Source organism: Equus przewalskii, chromosome 25 (assembly GCF_037783145.1).
Source record: "Equus przewalskii isolate Varuska chromosome 25, EquPr2, whole genome shotgun sequence".
Taxonomy (NCBI): domain Eukaryota; kingdom Metazoa; phylum Chordata; class Mammalia; order Perissodactyla; family Equidae; genus Equus; species Equus przewalskii.
This window is the reverse complement of record NC_091855.1, coordinates 38,265,877-38,275,106: the sequence shown is the minus strand read 5'-3', so window position 1 is coordinate 38,275,106 and position 9,230 is coordinate 38,265,877. Positions and strand designations below refer to the sequence as shown.

Here is a 9,230-nt window from a genome sequence, read left to right as displayed (position 1 = left end):
CTGTGTGAGGATACCGTATTGCTGTAATTCTTACTAGAAGATAGGGATTCTGATGGATGTATTTTTTTCTTTTTTGGTAGGAAGATTGGCCCTGAGCTAACATCTGTTGCCAGTCTTTCTCTATTTTATATGGGGATGCTGCCACAGCAGGGCTTGATGAGTGGTGTGTAGGTCTCCACCGGGGATCCGAACCCGCGAACCCCGAGCTGCTAAAGCGAGAGTGCAAACTTAACCACCTAGCTGGTCCCCTGATGGATAGTTTTTAATTTAACCTCCTATGAGTCTATACTTTTGGTACATTTATGAATAGGCTATCTTGAAGGAGAGGGGTTGGACATTTATTAATAGTCTTTTGTGGGTTGAATGAGTTTATGTATTATTCTTTATTGACTTTTCTTTTAATGATCTATAAGGTGGATATTTTTATTTCCATTTTACAGTTGAAGTTAAATAATTTGCTCCTACTCACACAGCTAGCAAGTGGTACAATGAGGATTCAAACCTGTCTAATTCTTGGTTCATTAATTATATGGCTTCAAGCCAAGGAAAGTGCAGTTAATGTTTATTAAGCATCTATTTATTTACTTCAAACACTGTGCTAGGCACTCTCATTTGTGTGGTTTTATTTAATCCTCATGGGAAGTCAGAGGTGATATTTGAATTTTACAGTTTGACTTCAGGATCCTTGGCAGAATAATTTATGGCCAGATTTAATCTGAAGATTGTTTTATTCTGCTCCTTGAAGGTGAAGGATATGCCCAACCAAAACGATAACGTGAAATAAAGCATCCAGTAAACGTTTGCTGTGCTGATTTATTTATTTATTAATTATAGCATTCTGTGTTGATGACTAAGAAAAATCTTGATGTGGCCCTTAGGTATAACTATTCAAAGTTCTGATTCCAAATTCAGTTACTTTTGACACTTGATTTTAATGACTTTCATGACTGAAAAAAAGATACCTTACAAAGATTCAGGGATCCAAATAGAAGAGTTGCGTCATTGGTGACATTGCTAATGTTTCAATTCTCAACCATCAGTTAGACATAGGATTGTGTTGAAATTGGCTGTGACGTTCCCTTCTTCCTGCATCTCAATCAGTTATTCTTGCTAATTAATTGGAAGGTATTTCATTTTTATATAAATAATATACATTTATATATATAAAAATTAACTTTAAAACCTATTTTAAAAAATTCTTTGTTCAGAAGACTTTTAAATTCATTTGAATAATCTTTCTATGTTTTCAAACCTTTTTTAACCTGTGTTGATAATGACTTAAAAAAAAGGTGGTATTTTTAATAGATATTGTTTCAGCAACAAAATCATGTAACAATGGAAATATTTCCAAATATAATTTTTCAAAAAAGGTTCTCCCTTAGTAAAGGTATCTTTTGAAAAGCAGTTACTTTCTCACTTATTATTGAAGTAGCATATACTAGTGATAACCATCCGTCATCACATAAACAGTCAGCATATTTAGAACTCTTCTCTTTGTGTAGAAGAAAATTGCTTATCATCTTTGAATTCAACTCTTAGATATTTGGCCATAGAAAACCCAGGAAATCAGAAAGTTATTGTCACTTCCTGTCTCTTTACAAAGATTGCACTGTTCAGAGGTCTGCTTTTATTATGTGGAATATAGTATGCTCAAGGAAGTTTCAGTGTGCTGAAGAGGAGCATCCAGCTGAGGGCACCCCCCTTCACTCTTCCCCTCTGTGGAACTCCTAGTCTTCTCTTTGTACTAGTCTGATGTATGGCCTGAGTGAGCGTGCCAGTGCCCATTTGTATACTCAATATTAGCACAACTTTTAAATCTCACAGTGTGAAAAATTTAATATAGGATGTCTAATTTTCTTCCTCCTTCCCTAGACACAGATCATCTGTTGTACTCTCTGGAATATAGACGCCCCACTTTGGAGATCACTGCCTTAAAAGGGCCTGATGTGGCGGGAGGAGCAGAGGGAAGGCATTTGGAATTCTTCCACAATTGGAATGGGCTATCTTATTAGTTCATGAGTTCTTTTCCCATTGAGTGGTCAAAATGCAAAATATCAAAAGAAGGAAATTTTGTTTGGGTGGGCGTTTGGATTTGATGACTCGTTCTTTTCACACTTTTAAGACTGTGACTTTATTCTTATTTTTTTAGTCAAGTTTTTTCATTACTTAGTTCAGTACATTTATTGAGCTCTTGGCACGTGCCACTCTGATGGCACTGGGCATATAGCAGCGAACTAGATAAAGACCCTTTTCTCACAGAAGTTCAACATGTCCAGGAAGATAGATGTTAATTAATTATATTGAAGCCTTTTAATTTCAATTTAATAATCTGTTTCTGTTGCTTTGCTGCTTATGCTGGTGCGTATAATAAAATTATCTTGTGTTCAGGAAACATTGACTACTAATCATTTGCCAAACGCTGTAGTAGAGACCAGTGTTAGCTTCTCTTTTTCTGTCTTTGTGCATGAAACTCATTGATGATAATTGAAAGCAAAATGGCCTTAAACAAAACAAGCAAAACTCTAAGGTAATCTACCATAGGGCACTTCTTTGCTGAGTAGTTCAGGTGGCTCTGCTTTTAGTTTAAGAATTATTGAATCATGTGGACATAACTTCAGTGGACTAATGAGGAAGGTGTTGCCTGAGTAAATAACAGGAAATCAACTTGGCCAAGTAGGTTGAGAATTTTGTTGTACTCATACACTGTCATAGACTTTGGGGTTTCACAGAATAAGTGCATTTCTGAGTACTGTATGATATAGGATATAGGGGATTTTGCCAGGTGTGTATAAGATTGTGTATAAGTGTAACCTATTTGAACATCTTATACTTAGGGATATTATATTGCAGCTTAGTGTCACAGTTGAAATTCTTGAACTGTTGACTCTCTCCAGAACGATTTCCTTAACATTTACCATATTTTTTCTTTTAATAGTATTCTTCAGTACTGTAATAAAACTTCCTGAACTGTAAGTTTAAGGTGGCCACAAAATTGAGACAAATGAAGACTTGGTGTTTATTGAGAAGAGAATTCTATCAAATCCAGTTTCCTAGATGGTGTCTCATGTTGACAGATCCCCATGTTACAGAGTCTGTCATTGCCTATATACAGTTTAAAACACTTTGGTATATTTTTAATTATTTTTATATAACTAATATATATGCTCCTGGCAAAAAAACTCAAACAGTAAAGAAAGGTGCTATATCTATCTATCTATATCTATCTGTCTATATATATCTATAAAGAAATATATAAAGTATGAAGTAATAGCCCTTTATTTCATCTCTCCCAGAGATAACGTTATGGTGCAAAAATTTCAGACTTTAATTATGGAAATACTTATGAAATTAGCAGTTCTGAGCTACTGCTTTTTTCTTATATGATGGCTTCTTTTTAGTATCAAATATTTAAATTTTTCTTTTAAAATTGATATGAAAAGATAGGAAAAGCACTAGGTTGGTGGTGAAATAGCAAATACTAGCAGAGAAGGAGAAGGTTGTCCCAATCATGTGGGTGGGGAGCAAGTGGGAGAGGAAAGGAAGAGATTGAGATTGGGGCGAGAATAAGTTTTAACATTGATTGAGGGGGTCTTGGAACATCCAGATAGGGATTCTCAGGAGGCGGTGGGAGCTATAGTATTGGCATTGAGGAAGAGCTGGAGATAAAAATTTGGGTTATCAGAGTATCAGTAGTGACTGAAACACTGGAACGGCACAGAGTGCTTGGGTAGTAGGTAGATTAGACTGAGACAGAAAAGGCTGAAGACGAAATTTAGGCGAATGCCAACATTTTAAGTGGTAAAGGATTAGAAAAAAGACTGAAAGTGTAAAGAGTGTTACGGAAGCCAAGGAAAGTTAGAATTCCAAAAAGAGAAGTGACCATAGGAATTAGATAGAGATAAGAATTCAAGGAAGATGAGGACTGAACATTGTTTGTTGCTTTTGTCGGTTTATTGGCAGTTAAGAGTGGTTTCAGAGGAGCTGAGGGTTAGCAGGCAGTAGTTTGTGGTTTGAGCAAATAGCTACCTTGACTAAAGAAAGAGGAATGCAGTTAATGACAAGGGGACTTGGAGTTGAGGTAGGGGATTTTAGTTTGCTTTGGAAGATAATGACCATTTATTAGGCACCTTCCATCTCTGTATAATGTACTGAGTGCTTTTATATACATTTTCTTGCTCTAAGTTGGGTGTTATTTCCATTTTACCATGAAGTTAAGTAACTTACTCAGGCTTAATATTTGCAGTGCAGCCAGATTTCAAACCTAAGTCTTTCTGATTCCTGTATTCCTTTTGTACACCTACTGCTTCAAATGATTCAAGAGATCTGAGCTTCTCAAACATTGGCAGCACTGGATTCACCTGGGAAGTTTGCTAACATGCAGACTTTGGTCTCCTTCCCTATAGATTCTGGTTCTAAAGACCCGAGAATCTGCATTTTTAAGAAGCGTCTCCTAGTGGATTCTGATGCATGTGGTCCTTGACTGCATTTTGAAAAACGCTAGTACTAAAGGGATTGAGAATTTTTCCATTTAGTTTTAAAAGTTTGTTCTGTAACTGATCTTCAGTTGCCATGTCTGCAAAATGGACACAAAAATATCTCATTGAGAGGGCTGTTGGGAGGATTTAATGCAATAATGTAGGTATAAAATAGTATAGTGTCCTGTATATAGTAAGTGCTAATTAAATGTTAATTGGTCTGAATCAGTTCTTGCAAATTTTTATGCTCTATTTTATTTCTGTTTGAATTCTGATGCCTTGGTTTAAACTAATAAGGATGTATTCTTTTCCTAGTTAGTCTTATGGTATGTATTAAAAAGAAACATATAAACTTTCTTCATACTGTCAAGCACACCTCGAATTCCTAATAGTGCTCGTCATTGTGCAACGTAGGTGCTGTAGAAAATAAAGAACAATAGTCAACATTTATTAAGTGTTTACTTGGTACCAGGAACTATGTTGGTAGCTTTACACGTTATTATGTCATTTACGCTCACTGTAACCCTATGAGATAGGTACTGTCTCTATTTTATGGATGAGGAAATGCAGACTCAGAAGTTAAGAACTTGTCCAAAGCCACCCAGCTAGTAAATGACTGAGCCTGACCTGACCACATGCCCTGTTTGAAAGGAGCGTTCTTCAGTCGTGTTTGCTCAGTTTTCTCTTAAATTTTGAAAAACTACAATTCCTTTAAAATTGACTTTAAAAATTTTCATAAGTTTAAATAGTTTTAGAGGATAATTTTTGTTGTAGTATTGATATAAAATATAATTTTTTTCGCCCAGTAGGATCTAAATGCCCACATTATATATTTTCGAAATGCTGGAATAAGTTCTTTATTACTAGTTGAAAATCTGACATCGTATTTTTTCCTATTGAACTCATATATCCATCCTACTTCCTCTGCAGAGTTTTGGTGTAACTTACTTGTTTTATGCTTAAGTCTTTTATTGATCAAGCTATCATTTCTCTACAATAAGAACATGTAACTAAGTTGAAATTGATCATTTAAAAGAATTTCCTCTTACCATTAAGCTTTCTTTTGCATTAAATGAATATTTTCTACTGTAACATTTTAATTTCTTTAATGATGTCTTCACAGGTTTTTTTTTTTGAGTTTTTTAGTGGCTTTCTTAGTGGTTGCTTTAGGGCTTACCATATTAATCTTAACTTATCAGTAACTCCTTCAGATAATCATTAGGCATTGTGTTAAAATTTTTCCTCTGGATTGCATTATTATTACAGTTATTATAAGTGTGGTCGATCAAAACAATATAAATATATTATACATTTGAATAATTAAACATAAAAACTTTTATCGGAAATATATTTCTTTTTTTATTGAATTAAATTAATTAACTTTTTTGAGGAATATTAGCCCTGAGCTAACATCTGTGCCCGTCTTCCTCTATTTTGTATGTGGGTCGCCATCACAACATGGCCACCCATGAGTGATGTAGGTCCGCCCTTGGGAACTGAACCTGGGCCACTGAAGTGGACCATGCCAAACTTAACCATTACACTGCTGGGCTGGCCCTTAACCCGTTTCTTTTTCTTTTTCTTTTTTTTTGAGGAAGATTAGCCCTGAGCTAACAGCTGCTTCCAATCCTCCTCTTTTTGCTGAGGAAGACTGGCCCTGAGCTAACATCCATGCCCATCTTTCTCTATTTTATATGTGGGACGCCTACCACAGCATGGCTTTTGCCAAGTGGTGCCATGTCTGCACCCAGGATCCGAACCGGGCAACCCTGGGCTCCCGAAGCAGACCATGCGCACTTAAACACTGCACCACTGGGCTGGCCCCTAACCTGTTTCTTAAATGTTGGTGTTTATCAGGATTCTATCCTAGGCCTCTTGTTATTTCACCCTGCAAAAGTTCCCAAAGGCTGTCTGTCTCTCCTTACTCCTGAGGCTTCATTTACTGTCTGTGTTTGTAATGCCCTTCTGTATCTCCAGGTCAGAGGGCTCTCCTGAGCTCTAGACTAGAATATCTGGCCACCTCCTAGACATCTCCACCTAGGTGTCTGCTCATATGTATTCTTTGGAACTGAGCTCCTCCTCTTCCCCTACCCTGCTTTTCCAGGTTTCTCTATCTCAGTAAACAGCCCACTATCTGAGCAGTTCAAGCCAGCAACCTGGGAGTCGTTCTTCATTCCTTCTTTTCTTTACTCTTCGTGATGCCAGTTAATTCTACTTCCTAATGTAACTGTCCTTAGTGTCATTATTCTTGCCAAACCAGTTATTTTAGCTTCTCTTAGTTTTGCTTTCCTCTGACATGCTCTACATGGCGGCAGGAGTAGCCCACTAAAAGTTCTAATCTCATCATGGCACCCTTGCTTAAAATCTTTCCATGGCTTCACATGGCCCTTGAGAGAAAGTTCAGACTCTTAAACATGAATTACAAGGTTCTTTGGATTCCGCTCCCTTATCTTTGTAGCTTTATCTCTGCCTCATCACCCTGGCACGTTACACTAAAGCCTAAAGCAGCCTTTTTTTCCCCAAATGCTCTTGTATCTCAGTATGTGTACTTGTGCTCTTTGGCCTCTGCTGTTTTGAACCCTTCCGCGTGCTGTTGTCTCTACCTGGACCACTTTGCCTGGTTAGCTCCTTGGCCTTCTCTGACCTCAGCTTAAAATAGTGCTTCCTCGGGCGGCCTGCCTTGGTCTCTGGGCTGGCTCTGCTACATCCTCAAATAGCACAGTGTACTTCCTCTGTCATGCAGCTCGCCACACTTTAATTACGCGAGTCTTTTGTGGTAAGCTATCTCGTAAGCTTAGTGAGGACCGGGAATCATCTTTATCTTGGTCTCTGCTTTCTTTAGCCCTGGTGCCTGACACATATATGAGCATATTCAGCATCTTTGAATAAGTTAACAATTTTGAGTTCTTGTGATTTCAGAATGCACTTGGTTTTTCTCTTTAGTGTCTCAATGAGATCCTGGAGTCAGCAGATGCGCCTTTAGAAGTCACTGAAGGATTCATACAGTCAATTTCTCTGTCAGTTCCATGGGGCTCCTTGCTACAGGATAATTGTGCACTGGAAGTGAAAGGATTAGAAATGGTCTTTCGACCTAGACCTCGCGTAGGTAAGTGTGTTATTTGTTTCTGTTTTGTTCGTTTCTGTTTTTATTCTTCAGAGATTGGGACGGTAACCTAATTGCATTAAATTCAGTATTTATTACTCAGTGTTGTATTTGTGAGACTTTCAGTGTATAAAATATTAGGACTTGGTCTATGTAGGGTGTGTGTTATTGTACCTTTACAGTTATTTCTCTCCCTCTTTACCCACAGGAACTTAATAATATATAGATGATTTGGTTTAATTATTTGTTATCAACTATCTAAAGTGACTTGTGCTTTAAAGATTCAAAGTATTGTGCAAAGTATTGTGCAAAGAAGTGCTCAGAGATTGATGGAGAAATGTTAAAAGGACACAGGATAGACTTGAAGGGGTTCCCATTGACCAAATCTGGGAAGACTTGAGTATCAAAAAGAATAATGACAATAATGGATTATAACACACTAAATGAAAAAAAGCCCCTAACTCTATGTTGATACAAATAAATAAGTATGTAGGGGAGGCAGGGAGAAGGGAAAGCTCTTCACTGCCGTAGAATACCTATTTATAAACATAGAAAAAATGGTAGAATATCAGCATGTTTTTGGCCACCAAAGTAAAAATTGATACAAGTGAGAATCATCAATGAAAGTTAATACCTGTTAGTGAAAGGTTGTTGAGGAGCTTGATATTTAGACAGTATCAAAATATCTCGCACTGATTACGTATTATTTATACAGGGAAGAAAGTTTCTTTTACAGTGGAGAAAGTTGACGGTCACCACATAACCTAGTGATCAAATTTAACCTCCTCAGTAATGGGTCAAACTGATATCACGTATATCCTGATGTGATGGACTGAGAAGGACACACCACCACTTATGTACTGTTCCTGCTAAAAGTGCTTAATCTGAATCAAATTTTAAGGAAGCAGTCAGACAAATCCAAAATAAGGGAAATTCTATAAACTAACTGGTTGGTATCCTTAAAATACCATTGTCATGAAAGAGAGAAGAGGTGGAGGAACCATTCCAGGTTAAAGGAGACTAAAGACATGAATTACTAACTGCAGTATATAATACTGGTTTGGGTTTTTTGTTTTGTTTTTTTTTTTACTATGAAGCATGTTTTGGGGATAGCTGGGAAAATTTGGGTATGGAAGGTATATGAGATTATAATAGTGTGTCACCGTTATGTTTCTTGGGTGTTAATGCTATTGAGCTTTTGCAGGAGAATGTTCTTGTTCTTAGGAGTCAGATGCTGAAGGATTTAGGAGTGAGTGTTAACGGTGTCTGCAGTTTACCTTCAAATAGTTCAGCAAAACTATGAGAGTGTGTGTATATTTGTGTGTGTGTATTGTATAAGCCAATAAGTTATGACAGTAAGTCATCTTAAATTCTGAATTTAAATTTTTCTTTCAGTGACAAGTGATATTTGTAAAGATGTACGTGAAGAATTCTAATCCCAAGTACTGTCTGAAACACCAAAGTTTTAAATTATGCCTTCTAGAATTGTAGCACCATTATTTTGAATATTGGTAATCTATGTATAGAAATCCTCCTTAATAGTCTGGTATTTAATTATCAAGAATATTTTATCTTTTAACCATATGAGTAGATACAATAATACTTTTCTATGGAAAGTCAAATATTTTCCCCTTACGTTGAAAATATTCCAT

General features: G+C 36.6%; 1 protein-coding gene across 3 annotated transcripts in view; it reads left to right on the top strand.

Moving 5' to 3' along the window:
* Nucleotides 1–9,230, top strand: part of ATG2B (autophagy related 2B) — a 68,762-nt gene that overhangs the window by 2,166 nt on the left and 57,366 nt on the right. For all 3 annotated transcript variants that reach the window (XR_011533155.1, XM_070594627.1, XM_070594628.1), the window contains exon 2: nucleotides 7,419–7,581. Coding sequence is in view for 2 of the 3 variants with exons in the window: in XM_070594627.1 (XP_070450728.1) it covers nucleotides 7,419–7,581 (163 nt within the window). In the remaining variant the exon portion in view is untranslated. The remainder of the gene's footprint in view (nucleotides 1–7,418; nucleotides 7,582–9,230) is intronic.